At 38.0% G+C, this 16,115-nt stretch overlaps 2 protein-coding genes across 4 annotated transcripts in view; one reads left to right on the top strand and one right to left on the bottom strand.

The window, feature by feature from the left end:
• The window catches only part of LOC126276820 (probable 39S ribosomal protein L45, mitochondrial), an 80,035-nt gene extending 78,453 nt beyond the window's left edge, over positions 1–1,582 (bottom strand). For 2 of the 3 annotated variants that reach the window (XM_049977309.1, XM_049977307.1), the window contains exon 1: positions 1,522–1,582. In XM_049977309.1, coding sequence (XP_049833266.1) covers positions 1,522–1,575 — 54 coding nt within the window. In that variant the 5' untranslated portion in view covers positions 1,576–1,582. Of the gene's footprint in view, positions 1–1,284; positions 1,374–1,521 lie in introns of those variants that run through there. The other variant, XM_049977308.1, reaches the window with a different exon arrangement.
• A 161-nt stretch (positions 1,583–1,743) lies between these two features.
• Positions 1,744–16,115, top strand: part of LOC126276804 (protein krasavietz) — a 40,595-nt gene continuing 26,223 nt past the window's right edge. The window contains exons 1-5 of the mRNA XM_049977306.1: positions 1,744–1,833; positions 2,235–2,306; positions 3,249–3,425; positions 12,096–12,199; positions 13,210–13,392. Of these exons, the coding sequence (XP_049833263.1) occupies positions 2,246–2,306; positions 3,249–3,425; positions 12,096–12,199; positions 13,210–13,392 (525 nt within the window). The 5' untranslated portion in view covers positions 1,744–1,833; positions 2,235–2,245. The remainder of the gene's footprint in view (positions 1,834–2,234; positions 2,307–3,248; positions 3,426–12,095; positions 12,200–13,209; positions 13,393–16,115) is intronic.

Consider the following 16,115-nt stretch of genomic DNA (forward strand, 5'->3'; position numbering starts at 1 on the left):
AAGAGCAAGGTTGCACATGGCCGATGTATTTGGTATCCATGCTGGATGGCATGGAGGTGGTAATTCCGTTTGAGATACCTCTGTGTTCAGAATATGTTCTAAGATTCTACAATAGACAAATCTCTCTCTCATGCTTCTCTTCCCAGTCTATCCTTATCTGTGAGTTGATGACTGACGTACCGACCACTTATTTTATTTCTAACAGCTCATTATTAATTTCCATGAAATTTTATCCTTTGTCTCCCCTTGTTCTAAAGTAGGCCTATTCCTTTCCTTAAAGAGTTCTAATAGTCCCCCACTCCTTTGCTCATTCACTCCAGTAGAAGACTAACCAACCCTAAAGATGTTACCCATTTCTACTTATGGTATTCAGAGTATCACACTTTTGTCTGAACTGATGTCTGCAGAATAACGTTCTTAATATGTATCCAATGTTTTGTATAATCCACTGCCCGGTACTGTTACAATCTTGTGAGTTATCACAGGCACTAGCATCCCTTGATAAATTAGTGCTACTGCCACAGATGAAAATTATACAGCACACAAATATTTTGCTGCAGCTGTCACACAGAAGAGAATTCTGTAACGTAAAATAAGTAAAACTATCACAGTAATGGATTGAAATGACACTCAAGAAACTTTTACACATGAAAATAATGGAATCTCGATACAAAGTAAAATATACAGCATTTGATCTATGATGGTTCTGTAATGCAATTCAGGATTCAGCTTATCAACAAAGCAGCAACTAGATCTAAAATGTAGGCCTACTTGATGTGTTGTAAGAAAATTCTTCTTTGAATTACTTTGTTATTGTCTGTTTTATGAACAGCATTTTGCAAGCCATGTTGTACTTTCTCGACACAAAGCTCCTGGTGGCGTTTATGCAAGTGCTTTACGTAGCAGTTATGATTGTTTTCAAAAAAAATTCTCCCTCCCCCCCCTCCTTCAAGGCTTGCACACGATCCTGTTTTTGTCTGTAAATTACTTTCGTAAATAATAGTAACAGTTATTCAGAGTTTCGCACTAGTTAATTCTTAATGGAAATATGAAATACAAGCAGCACATTGGTATCAGCGATGCAACGATTCTGTTTGTTTATTCAACAAGCACTCCATCTAATGATAGAGGGTGTCATGAACTTCTTTACGATTTCCCAATCGTTGTAATATTTAAGAAGTCTTTTGGTCAGGTTTATAGCTTGAAAGGAAAGAAGGGAAATACGTAAATGATATTATGCTTTTACGGTTAAGTAAAAAAATAAACATATTCTTACAAACTCACTTTCATTCATATACACTGCATAACCAAATGAAAATCGTCATTTTTTTTATTGTTTATTCTTTGCTGTCACATTTAGTGCCATACCCTACATCTATTGTTTCAGTTTCTTAGGTTAAGTCAGGAACTATCTAAAATTATACAGACAAATCGATTTTTCCTATAACTATCGTAAGTTTCGCGTCGCTATATTTCTATTTAAATCAGGCGGTTTGATGCTGCATCCAAAAATTTTCTAACCTGCAGAAATCGTAGTCGACTGATCCCCGAACTCAAGCCACTCGTCACCGCCATTTCGCATTCCTTCCTATAAGTGATAAAGTAATATCACACCTGTCATTTCTTATTTTATTAATTTTCGTGCATTCTCATAAGCAGTCGTGTAATAAATACTTACCTCAAGTATTTCTTTGCTGATCTCCGATCTTTGCAAATTATCAGTTAATTTGACTAGTATTTAGTTCCGCCTCTATCGTCACACGTTGCTCAATACTCTCTGAACATCAAAGGCCTCACGAGGGGTTTGGTGCTGCAAGTTTAACAAGTAATTTTGTAAGTATTTTGAAGATCTTGTAATTTAAACATCTCTCGTTTTTTCTTACGGTGGCAGGCGTTTGGCGTGCATTAGGAATAAGTGTAATTTTGGAATTGTCAAGAATATTTTAAAAGTTAACCTTGATACAAACTCATTAGTCATTCGACATAGTTTGTAAGTATTTAAAATGTGTATTTTATTGTGGTTTGTTCTAGTGGTATGTGTAATTTCTCTAGAATCTCGTACGTATCGTTTCTTCAGTGAAGTTATAAGATCCATGCTACCGTAAGTTATTGTCGAATGAATTGGTCTAACAAACCCATAACAACGGCTTTCGGATGTGGACAGATGTTTATCTTAGTTAAAGCTTTCGAACAGTGGAAGTAATTTCTAATGTAACTATTTTCTTTAATTTCAGCCAGTTATTGTATGAGTCAAAAAACAGAAAAGCCAGTACTGTCAGGGCAGCGAATCAAGACACGGAAAAGAGGTATGTCAAAATCCCGTCGTTACTAAGTGCCCCCTCAATAAAAGTCTAAACACAACCATTCTAAAAAGTGTATCTCTAAGGTTTTGGGAGTTCCATTTTCGTATCAGGATGATGATACATGTAAAGTTAAATAACCAGCTAGGAAGTTTTCCTTCATAAATCTTAACAGATTTACGTATTATGCTTAGAGTAACATTGGGTTACTATTACAAACCCAGGAAACAGTTCAATAAAGGGACACCATATGTGTTAACGGTACTGTAATAGAGGTGAGGAAACGTGGTTTTTCGGCTGGTCCTCTTATTATTGCACAACGTTACAGTTACATACAGAAATCCGCCGCAGGTTCATACCTACCACTGTTGTTCAGTTCACAATTCAAGTTGAGTAAATACATTTCATAGCACCTCCATATCGCCGTGTGGCAGTAAATAAAACAATTTGAAGGAAAAAAAAAATACTTCCATCCAGATAGAAAAAGATTTCATCACTTTATCTGTACTGCTGTTGTACAACTTTTTAGTAGGTCATTTATAAGTATTCTATGTATCGTATTTGAACCTTTGTTTACATTCAGTAAAATGTTGGTTGTTGGACCCCTTCTCCCATACAGAGCAGGTTTTATTTAAATGAGAATGCAAATTACATGGAAAAATATATTAGATGTCAAATGTGCTTAGTGTGTGTGTGTGTGTGTGTGTGTGTGTGTGTGTGTGTGTGTGTGTTCCTAATATCTGATTCAGTACCACACATTAGACTTAATTGTTGAAGACTAAATTCATTTTTTATCATTGACCCCACAGTGAGGCCATGGCTTTTATAATAGTGTTGTTAGTTAGACGAATTTTGAGAACTTTTAAGTGGCTTCTACTTAGAAAATATTACTTTGTAATACATATAAATTATTGTTGCGCAGTATCACAATTAACTTTTTGTTTCCAGATGAAAAAGAGAAATATGATCCAGCTGGGTTTAGAGATGCTATACTACAAGGGCTTAACAAAGCTGGGACTGACTTAGAAGCAGTTTCCAAATTTCTGGATACTGCCGGGTCTAAACTGGACTACAGACGTTATGGGGAAGCATTGTTTGATATCCTCATAGCTGGAGGTCTTTTAGGTAAATATCTCCTGTGAAGTCCAAATCAAATTTATATTATTGCATGGAAGACTTAAACTTTCAGTTGTTGTTTTGAAGTAGTTCAGCACTTTATTATGGGTAGCTAAACCATTTACTTTTACCTGAAATTAATCAAGTAATTTATCTAAACAAATGTACAATACAGAAGTGTCTAAGATAGTGATACAAAAACTCCGCCATTACAACTATAAAAACCAATATTGGGAAGATCACTTGACTTACCAGTCAAACCAACACCACGATAATGAGAACCTACAACTAGCAGAACTATGTATATTAAGAATTATTTATTAATAATATCATAAGTGACAATTTTTTATTTTTTTAAAGTGCTGTCCAATTTGATTCAGAGCTAGAGCCCCGTTTTCAAGGACTTCATGGCTGTAATAGGCATTACATCCACTTCAGTTTTTCACCTAATGGTGACAGAATGACATAGCTGTTAAATTTAATGAGATTTGCTGTGAAAAAAAATTATAGATGGGATTTACAATTTCTGTTTGCATAATAGTAAATCCAGTTCACCATCATATCACTGTAATACATGGTATTTATGCAACATTTGAGTCGTTTATTACTATCTTAAACATGTTAAATAGTTTCAAAATGTGAGTGCAAATATGGAAGTTTTTCACCACCTTAGAAGAAGAAAGTTTGTGGTCCCTCGGAAGATGAAAGTTTGTAGTCAGTAATGTGAGACTAGACTTTACGTCTCATATTCCTCTAGAATTTTCTCATTAATTCCACCTGAGGTGCAGTTTACCCCATTCAATATAATAACTGTTTTGTTCTCTTAATATTAGGTATAAAACTGAACCAGATTCAGTGCCCATTAGTCATACAGTCCTTGAAAATGGAGTTGTGGCTTTGAATTGTGTTGGACTGCAAGTAAAAAATAAAGAAATAAAAACTGTTACTGATGACAGAATATTATTAGCTAATTGGTAATCCATAACATGGAAATCAGTCACAGGCAGCCCTCGACTTAAGCTCTGTTAATAATGTACCAGAACTGTTATCGTAACCTAACTATACCAAAATAGCTACTCCAGAATACCTAGAACTCTAAGCTCCTAACTTTGAACTTCAGTTGACAACACAAACTGCAAAAACATAAGAAACTTCTCCAATATATATTTCAATACCCGCATACCAAGGAATATCTCTCACTCTCACACACACACGCGCGCGCGCCCACACACACACACACACACACACACACACACACACACACACACACACACCTCCTCTTCCTCCCCCCCCCCCCCCCCTGTTGCACATACTAGTGACAAAAGAATTAGTAGTAAATCACATTAAGATCCATATGTAGTACCAAATGAAATTTGCTCGAAAAACTTTCGAACCATTAGGAATGCAATGAACTATGAATATCAAAACCATAATTAATCAGTAGCCAATAACAAACAACTTGAAAGTTACTGTCGGGCCAACAAAAATCCAATCTTCCAAAACATTGAAACTGTACTTAGTCCAATGCCACACTAATATCACTCTCAAACAATTCAGAAATATATACAGCCCACACCAGTGCGCACCACCACTTACTCAAAACACAGTCTTTCAGACAGGCCTGTCTCAGTGACATCGCTCAACACAACACAGTTAAGTCATGGTTCAAAGTGGGCAGGTGGAATTGAAAACATCCGTTGACCCAAGTAATGTGCCACAATTATAGGCCTTCTTACTCGAGTTATGTTGCGATACAACTCGGCACATTTTTTGGAAGCATAGGAACTGGTGCAATTTGTACGACTTCATGCTAGTACGGTTTGTTTCCCCCCAATTGTCAACTTTAGCCAGGAAACAATACTGTGTGCTATAGCATTGTAGATGTGAATTCATTGTGGAGGAAGTAGGCCTTTACAGATTTTGGCAAAATATATTTTAGGGGGTGAAATTTCTGATAGTATATCTGCCATATTCACTGGTTCCTACCAAGGATGTGGAATGAGTCCGGATCATTAGCTTCCTATTCCATTTCCTTTCTGTAGGACTATTAACACTTCTTTTAGTACCCTTCAGCAGTTACTGTACATTGGCATCCTTACAATTCAATTCGAAGAATTTGCCAATTGTGGTATTGAATTTACTTGTTACAGGCTTCTGTGATAGACAACTTTATAAATGGTGTAAGCATTGAGTAATATCCTGTCCCTGATATTGATCCTTACAACAATTTTTTCATGTGCCTTTATAGTCTCCTGGTTATGCAGTGAAACTATGCTTCTGCACTTTTCAAGGGACTTGGAAAAAAAATTATGTAAAATATGGGAAATAGCTTTTTAAGCTGTACAGGCTTTGTATAAGTCCACCCTTGCGTTTTTGTAGTTCAGTGTGACACATACATAATAGACATCAAATTACTTACTAAAGATAGTTTAGTAGCTAGTAAAGATTGTTAGGGTTTTTGCAGCTGAGATGATATTTAAGACACCTTAGCACAACAAATCACACTAAAATAATGCAAACCAAGCAGCTACAATGGTGATTTACGTGTTTGCAAAGCTAAGGTGATACTTGCAACCTACGAAAAGTGCAGTTAAAGTGTACACTGCATTGAAGATCTCTCGAAACCACATCATTTTTAGTGTAACTTTCCTGCAAAAAGTGACGTCAGCAGATGTGCACAGTTTTCACAACTTCAGATGTGTAGGGTTTGTGAAGAAATGTGCGTGAAATATTGCAATGCTGCACTACACTATGGAACAGTCTGTCACTGCAGCCTTAAACACACTCTCTGGTTTCGTCAGCTCGCAACCAAATTGCCACCTTTGAATCCACCTAGATATCAGGGCTATGATACAGATCAGTCTGTATCCATGATGATTACAGGGGTGGGTACCATACTGCACTTAAGCCTTTTAAGTTCACATTTTATAAAACATTAATGAGCCATTTTTATTACATTGACATTTGAGTGATCTTATATAACTGTGATGTGAGCAGATGGGTACAGTAGTACTACTTTTTGCATAAGAAAACCATAAGCGTTTTAAATATTTTTATTTCCATTCCTACATTTAGGCTTACAACTGCAATTGAGGTAACATTACTATAACTTTCTGCACTTTAAGGTTTACATGTGTATGGAAGTCAATCACATCATCAGCAGATACTCTTTCCACAGTGACAACATTGCTGATGCCAATTTGTACGAAATTTTGAACCAGATTCACAAGCTGCAACTTTTTCCATGATGAAGCTTGTAGTTTCTCGTTGTCATCATTAATACTCAGTTGTTGTCTGTCAGATCCATTTCCTGTGCTGGCTTCAGCGAATTCCACTTTTCAGGAGCAATTTGATAGAACTTATGTCTGTGCCTTGGCCTTATAATGCAAAGCATCTAAAAAGGACACTTCAAAACAGACTGGGTATTTCCTAGCCTCCATCAAAGTTGATGCTTTCTGCAATATTCCTGTATTATTTGAAGGCATGAATAATACCTAGATCCAAGGCTGTAATTTGCTTGTACAGTGTGGTGACTGAAATGCTAGTTGCGCATTATGTAAACTTATGTTTTTGGGATGCGCAGGGCAACAATCCACTAACAAGATTTTTCCCGTTGTGCATTCCCATCATCGCATCAAGGCAACATAATTGCTTCTCAAATAGTTCTGATGGCTCCATGCTTTGTTGGCAGTGTTTTTATATTTTTAAAACGACTTGGATTGGTTCGCCGGTCATGAGTTTCAATTTTTTGTGGAAAGATTCGTGTTTGTGCCTGGCATTACTGTCAGGCAAACTTTACTATGTTTGCCTTCATGACAGTTTTCACCTTTGAAGGCAAGCTTTTTGTTTGGTAAGCTGCTGAAAAAGTGATAAGTTTTATATCACTGTTGAAAATATCCTTCGATTTACATTACTTCATAAGTTCTTGTAACTTGCCACTCTGTCATTTACTAACAGGTTTTGTATCTATACTGTTTTCTTCACCATATACAGTTTTGTACACAAAATTGTACCACTTGTTAAACTTAGCAATCCACCCATTAGATGAGGTAGAGTCTTCGATTCCAAGCACATTGGCCATTTTCAGTGCCATTTTGTGCAACATGAAACTTCACTAGAATGTTCAAAGCAAATGGTGCCTGAATCCAGTTCTTCATAATTTCTTCTAGATCTGCATTTTTTTAGAATAACTGGCTTGAGAATTTTTTTCTTTGATCCATAGAAAGCATTTTCTTGTCACTTTTGGTAACACATGTATTTTCCATCTTAAAGCTGCAACAGAGAAAAACTTAAAAGAAACGATTAGTAGTACATTTCGATCACTTAACACAAGGCTATGGACATGCTGCACAGTATACAAATAAACTCCTGGCGTGGCAGTTAACAAGAGTAACTTGTGTCGATTGAAATCAACCGCCTCCATTGTAGAAACAGTTATGTCAGTGCTGCTGCCAACATTGTCAACTTTAGTAAGCAAATGACACTGTGTGTGTGTGGGGGGGGGGGGGGGGGGGGTCATAATGTTTAAAATACTGGGAAATTGACATCCTCAGCATATGATTAGAAGCATAGGGCGAAGTTAATCCTGAAAAGAAACAATATGGCTACAATAGTGTAAGGGTACTACATACTGTGTGGCTAACAGTACTGAAAGATTAAATTGGTAATGACGAAACAAATGCTTGTTCCTCTGAAGTCGTATTTTCTTCAGACTTTTCTTGAAACAATTACTCCCATCAGTCACCATGTACAGTAAAGGTTGAAGTGGCAGAAGGAAAAATTGCAAATTGTTCTGATGTTTGCCAATTGTTATCTGCTGAGTAAAGCGCCCTGATGTCAAGAAAGTCGACCATGTAATGTTTGTAAACACTACTTGGAGGTCAACACAGTGCCTGCTTCATTTTTATGTCAATAATGCAAGTTTTTTTCCTCCATGAACAATGTTTCATAAAGTGTAAATTATGGGAAAATTGTAGTTATGTTAACACAAAATGGATGCAAAGTAACATTGTGAACATAAAGAATTTGACAGGATAAAAAGATGTTGAAAATAGCAGGAAAACGTTTATTCCCTGGGCGTAAAAGTGAGGTTACACTGTGTAATAGTAGTCATCGTGTTAAAATTTCAAGGAACAGCAGTCCTTTGGCATAGTACCTCTAGAGCGAGAGTACACGAGAAAAGTTAAACTTTTCTATGGGTTCTAATTTCGATACTGCTTTCTTGAAAAATATGACCTAGACAAAAACATTTCAGTATGTTGTTATTTTTGTGGTCTTCAGTTCAGAGACTGGTTTGATGCAGCTCTCCATGCTACTCTATCATGTGCAAGCCTTATCGCCTAGCACCTGCTACAACCTGCATCCTTCTGAATCTGCCTAGTGCATTCATCTCTTGGTCTCGCTCTGCAATTTTTACCCTCCATGCTGCCCCCTAATACTAAATTGGTGATCCCTTGATGCCTCAGAACTTGTCCTACCAACCAATCCCTTCTTTTAGTCAAGTTGTGCCACAAATTTCTTTTCTCCCCAGTTCTATTTAGTACCTTCTCATTAGTTACGTGATCCACCTGTCTAATCCTCAGCATTCTTCTGTAGCACCACATTTGGAAAGCTTCTGTTCTCTTCTTGTCCAAACTATTTATCTGCCATGTTTCACTTCCATATATGGCTACACTCCATAAAATTCTTTCAGAAACGACTTCCTGACACTTAAATTTATACCTGATGTTAACAAAGTTCTCTTTCAAGTCCTTTGCTGTCTCTGACAGAATTACAATGTCATCGGCGAACCTCAAAGTTTTTATTTCTTCTCCATGGATGTTAATACCTACTCCAAATTTTTCTTTTGTTCCCTTTAGTGCTTGCTCAATATACAGATAGAATAACATCCAGGAGAGACTACAACCCTGTCTCACTCCCTTCCAAACCACTGCTTCCCTTTGATGTCGCTCGAGTCTCATAACTGCCATCTGGTTTCTGTACAAATTGTATATAGCCTTACACTCCCTGAATTTTACCCCTGCCATCTTCAGAATTTGAAAGAGAGTATTCCAGTCAACATTGTCAAAAGCTTTCTCTAAGTCTACAAATGCTAGAAAGTTAGGTTTGTCTTCCCTTAATCTACTTTCTAAGATAGGGTCAGTATCGCGTCATGTGTTCCAACATTTCTACGGAATCCAAACTGATCTTCCCTGAGGTCGGTTTCTACCAGTTTTCCCATTAGTCTGTAAAGAATTCGTGTTAGTATTTTGCGGCTGTGACTTATGAAACTGATAGTTCGATAATTTTCACTTCTGTCGACACCTGCTTTCTTTGGGATTGGAATTATTTTATTCTTCTTGAAGTCTGACGGTATATCGCCTGTTTCATACATCTTGCTCACCAGATGGTAGAGTTTTGTCAGGACTGGCTCTCCCAAGGCTGTCAGTAGTTCTAATGGAATGTTGTCTACTCCCGGGGCCTTGTTTCGACTCAGGTCTTTCAGTGCTCTGTCAAACTCTTCACGCAGTATCGTATGTCCCATTTCATCTTGATTTACATCCTCTTCCACTTCCATAATATTGTCCTCAAGTACATCGCCCTTGTATAGACCCTCTATATTCCTTACACCTTTCTGCTTTCCCTTCTTTGCTTAGAACTGGGTTTTCATCTGAGCTCTTGATATTCATACAAGTGGTTCTCTCTTCTCCAAATGTATCTTTAATTTTCCTGTAGGCAGTATCTACCTTACCCCTAGTGAGATAAGCCTCTACATCCCCACATTTGTCCTCTAGCCATCCCTGTTTAGCCATTTTGCACTTCCTGTCGATCTCATGTTTGAGACGTTTGTATTCCTTTTTGCCTGCTTCGTTTACTGCGTTTTTATATTTTCTCCTTTCATTAGTTAAATTCAATATTTCTTCTGTTACCCAAGGATTTCTACTAGCCCTCTTCTTTTTACCTACTTGATCCTCCGCTGCCTTCACTATTTTATCCCTCAAAACTACCCATTCTTCTACTGTATTTCTTTCCCCCATTCCTGTCAATTGTTCCCTAATGTTCTCCCTGAATTTCTCTACAACCTCTGGTTATGTCAGTTTATCCAGATCCCATCTCCTTGAATTTTCACCTTTTTGCAGTTCCTTCAGTGTTAATCTACAGTTCATAACCAATAGATTGTTGTCAGAGTCCACATCTGCCTCTGGAAATGTCATTATATAATCTGATACCTTCTAGTATCTCCAGGCTTCTTCCATGTATACAACCTTCTTTCATGATTCTTGAACCAAGTGTTAGCTATGATTAAGTTATGCTCTGTGCAAAATTTTACCAGGCGGCTTCCTCTTTATTTCTTAGCCGCAATCCATATTCACCTATTACATTTCCTTCTTTTCCTTTTCCTACTATTGAATTACAGTCACCCATGACTATTAAATTTTCGTCTCCCTTCACTACCTGAATAATTTCTTTTATTTAATCATACATTTCTTCAATTTCTTCGTCATCTGCGTTAATAAGTGATTCTCTAACAGCCGTCACAACTGTTCTTGCCCTTACAGCAGTGCTTGTACCATTAGGTGTCCTGGAAGGAATCGCCTATTGACCATTGTCCCTCAGGTACAAATACCTCCAGAGAGGGCAGTACATTCCAGTGACTCAGTCAAATGCAGTGACCAAACATATTAGCTGCCAAAAAAATTCTAATTTCTTTCAAAAATAATACAAATAACAAAAGTCCTAAATTGTGGAGATCAACCCGAATACACACATTTTTCTGTCTTGTCATCAGGTATTCTGTCTGCATTGTAAGTGGTGCCTGAAAATCGTAATCACATAAGCAAAAAATACACTGAAACGTAAATAATAACTACACGTGAGTCTGCTGCATGATACACATACAACAAAGAAAAGAAAATATTAAAGGTAAAAAAGAACAAAAGCTCTGTTCATTTTGTATCACTTTACTTGATAAAGAACATAACTTTGCTAATTGGTCATTTGAAAACCTCCTACCATGTGTGAATAGTGGCCACTCACACCATTTCATCACACCTAGGGTGTATTGCTTCAATGATGGCCAGCTTCTGGTATGAGAGTGGAAGGTTGTCTTTCCGTTTCTGTGACCAATTCTCCCGGTTGCACATTCTAACTGGGAACCATCCACTGCTGCAAATGATACTGTTAGATGACTAGCACTTGAGAGAGAGAGAGAGAGAGAGAGAGAGAGAGAGAGAGAGAGAGAGAGAGAGAGTGTATTTTACTGATGAAGGCTGCAGCTAAAAGCTTTATGTGCACCTCTTTTAATAGTGCCTACCTGTAACTTGATGTGTCTTATGTACAGTAAGTAGCAATCTTGTCTTTTTCACATTGTTAAGAGTGAATGATTCTTCCACTAAAATATCTCGGCTGTGATGATAGCATCTTCCACAATATTTGTCTTGTGGGTGCTAATCCAGAATAGTGTACAGGAAAGCCACTGTTTGATGTGGAAAGGTAGTGGGAAAAAAGGCCTGTAACTGTGGGGCATAACATAGAATATACAGTTACCAAGAGCTCTGCATGCACCAGACAATTTGGTGCGTACACACTTTCGCGCATTCTGAAATGTTAAATCTCCTGGGTGTGTAGGAGGATCACAAATCTTGTACCATTGTGTGATCAACAGTTACATCAGTTATACAAAAATATATATTGTTTCAGTGCCTGGTGGGTCGATAGCACAAGATGGCGACAAACCTTGCAAAACCAACGCTTGCGTGTTTGAGGCCTCTGAAGATATGGAGTCGATGCGGAGTTTTGAACAGGTATATTTCCAAAAATGCTTGTGTAGTTACCATGTTAAGTTCCTTATTCATAATACTAGTATGAAGTACATATGCTGCAAGTTCTGAGTCAGAATAGTATGTAGTAAAGTTTGAAGCAGCGTGTAGTAAATTTAAAGCTCTTTTTAATGAAGTTATACGTGAACATTGGCATACTACTTACTTGATTTTGTTTTTTCATATTATATCATCTTGGGTACTAATAACTTAATACTGTTGAGCAGCATTGCAATCCCCCCCATGAAAGTTGTTTTTTTATGATCATCCTAGACAGAAACCTCAGAATCTTCCAGCAGATAATTGAAAAGTGCACATGAGAGCTTACTAATTCTTCAATAATAGGTTACAGCATCAAAGCTCATGTTGTGTTTGCAATCTGAAAACTAGTTAGATGCAACTCTACAATCTAAACCTTATGTGCTGCTTCTCACAAGGGAACAAGATAGAAGCATTCGAGCATATGCAAGTTTCGTAAAATCTCTTAAAATCAAATAGACTGTCTTTGTTCAGACAGGTGACTTGGAAACATTAGGTGGGTGTGAAGGTGTTTTCTGGGAGGGTCATAGCTGGAAAGTATTATGGGGATGGGAGATGGAAGATGGCTTTTATAGATAGTTGGACAGTTTGGATTCATACAGATACCACAAAATAGCTGGGAGAGGGCAGGTGTTTGCAGATGGGACTAGAGAGCTGTTTTGTGTAAACTGTAATCATCCACAGGTGTTTAGTTTGGAGCAGGAATAGCGTGGGGGTGGACTAAGATTGTGCAGAGGTGTGGTGATGGCAGAATAAAACTTCAAAAATGAAGGTAGTATTTTGAAGAAGATATCTCTGTTACATCAAAACTTTTTGGGGGGGGGGAATTTTCTTTAATATAATTGATAGTAGGGAGTGATTGTGTTCATAGTTGAATTTGAGGATGTAACACACAAATTTTCGTGGTTATCACCTATAAGTTACAGGTATTGATAGGATTTTACTTTTTATTTTAGGTATTTATCAAGCTCATGCGGCGTTACAAGTATCTCGAGAAAATGTTTGAAGATGAGATGAAGAAAGTGCTTATATTTATAAAGGGATTTTCTGAACTAGAACGAATAAAACTGGCTCGAATGACAGCTCTTTGGATCTCAAATGGATCTGTCCCTCCGTCGGTGCTGCTTGTACTGATTAATGTAAGTAAATTTTGGCTTTTATAGTGGTTCCATTATAAATTATGACATCGTGTTCTTTTGTGTGTATCATTACAATGTTCTGAGATTTGTTACCTCTCGTTGTCGGCCAGTGTAGCCCTTAAGTATGATCCAGGTCCTTACGTTCTGTAGAGATCACTATCTTCAATCTGACGATGAACTGGCGACTAATCTGGCATGCCGCAGCGTTCATTTCGTCGGGCGAGTCTTGTGAGGTCCTAAAGACAATCACTTTGGTAGAAACACTTTCATCGTGGCTTTTGAGGGTGATACCCTCCAGAAAAAGTCAGTTGTGGTTTACTATTGTGTGATGTGAAGCACTATAACCAACCTCTCACGTTTTGTTTCCAATGTCTCCATTTTGGTCATATTTCTCTGTGATGTGAGGCGAACACTATTTGTGAATGTGGCTGCCATCTCAAAGTAAATGAGCTGTTCCTGTCCATATTCTTCTTATTCACTGGATTTCGTGATCTATGAAAAGGAAAGGAAGAATTAGGAATCCAAACCTGTCCTATGAGACCTGACAGATTCAACGACACCCCCCACCCCGGTATCTATAATACTTAACTTTGCTTCCATTTCAACTTTTCCACCTCCTTCCCCATTGCTTTTGTCTTGTCCTCTTTCTTCCTCCTGATCATTTCCTGTTCTTTCCACTTGAAGAACACTGCTCCTTCTCCTCATTCAGAGTCCGCAGATTGTCGTCTAGTGGCTAGCGTTGCTACCTCTGGCTCATCAGGTCCAGGGTTTGATTCCCGGCCAGTTCGAGGATTTTCTCTGCCTGGAGACTGGTGCTTTGTGTTTTCTCATCATTCGTGACTGGCTAGATTGGACTCAAAAAATTGGAACTTTGTACGAGTGCTGCTGACCATGCAGTCATGATCATAATAATCCTCAGTCAGAGAAAAATCGTTAATAGCACTCGCCAGGGATGGGGCTTCCTCAAGAACCTCCTACCCAGGTGGGGTAGATTGGTGCCTCAACAACGCCAGAGCTCCCACACACTTTAGTACGGCACTTTCTTGGCCATTGATCTTTCCATATGTAACCGTAGATTCCAGCCCTTCGTTCAGTGGAGAGTTGATTTGTGAAACAGATCATTTTCCGATCACGTATCTTTCCTCCAGCATCATTTGCCTGGATGCACTTCCAGGTCAGCTTCTAGTAATGTGGATTCGTGCGCCTTTCCTTTGGTTTTCATCTCAACTGCTCCACCACCTGGGGTCAGTCAATACAGAGGTTGACAGGCACCATGCTTTTGGCAGCTGCTTCAGCGATTCAGTCTTGCTCAGGTTCTCCCAGACGCAAGACCATCCCATAGTGCACCCCCAAAATTGCTACAGCTATTAAGGGGACATTGTATGTCCTATGCCATCACTGTTAAATCATCGAATTTTGTGACCCATGATTTTGGAAACTTAAACTTTTTAAGACACCAACTTACAATTTTCCATAATTACTGAATGCACCTTTTTAGATACATTGAAGTAGAACTATTACTAAAATTGTTGTGGAGCATGTTTAATTATTCTAGTGCCATGTGTGTTGGATCTTACACTTGGTATGCTGTGAAAATTTCATGTCTCTACCATCAGCACTTTTTTAGAAAACAGACCATTTATTGCAAAAAATGTAGTTGAGATGTTAAGATTTAACACTTTGTTAATTACAAATTCTTATACAGGCTTACATTTCTATGTCTTTTATGCTCTAGAATTGCCCTAGCCCATACCATAGTCTGTGTCTGCTTCAGTGTCACGATAGCCCAATGCTTGCCGCCTCCTTTTCTTTCTTGTCATTTGCTGAGTAGCTAACTCTGCTTCATGTACACAAAGCTCATTCAGTTCCCGCAGTCCTTTAGCTGTGTTCTGTCCAAATCTTACCCCTAACTTCTCCAGAACCTTAAGTCTTTCATAGTTCCCACCATTAAAAGTTATTACGGCATCAGACACTTCAATCTTTAGAGTCATAAGGCCAACTAATACATTTTTAGGCACACGGCACCACACATTATTGAAGGACTCATTCACATTCTGGGTCTTCCCATGTAAACACTTCTGCAGTGGCTCAGGATTTGCCAAATCTTTGTAAATAGGTTCGATTGCCCCCATTACTGCCAAAGGAAGAGAATGGTTATGTGTACAGTGTGCAGGGTGTCAGAAAATCGGAATATTCGACTGCCTATATTTACACCAAGTGTTTGGTGGAGGTGAACACAAAGCATGACATGGCTTTTCATTGGTTGATATTCGATGAAAGAAAGTGCTCCATACAGCTCTTCATCTTCTCTAAAGTGTCACAGTTATCTGTACTGGCCTTCCCATAATATTCCTGTAATTCATCAGTTACTTTGTCTGTTAGTCTTCCAGCACATTTTGTCATCCTGCCATCAGACAGTATCAGAAACAAAGAACTGATTTGTTTATTCGTAATGACAATGTGTGAGATATAGCAGTAGGCACAAAACAAAGTAATTTACAGCCTTCTAGACTGTGTAGTTCCCAAGATATAACTGCTCAATTGTGGCAGTATAAGGGTAGCCACTAAATTTGACAGCCACACGTCAACATTCAAAACATTTGAAGGCCTCACAATTTTCTGATTTTGGTGTGTTAAATACCAAAATTTTCAGGAAAGTCCAAAGTACATTATGGAGTAGAAAACAGAAAATGTCAAATTTCATGGAATTTCGCGTACAATGT

The sequence above is a fragment of the Schistocerca gregaria genome, chromosome 1, assembly GCF_023897955.1.
Source record: "Schistocerca gregaria isolate iqSchGreg1 chromosome 1, iqSchGreg1.2, whole genome shotgun sequence".
Lineage (NCBI taxonomy): Eukaryota > Metazoa > Arthropoda > Insecta > Orthoptera > Acrididae > Schistocerca > Schistocerca gregaria.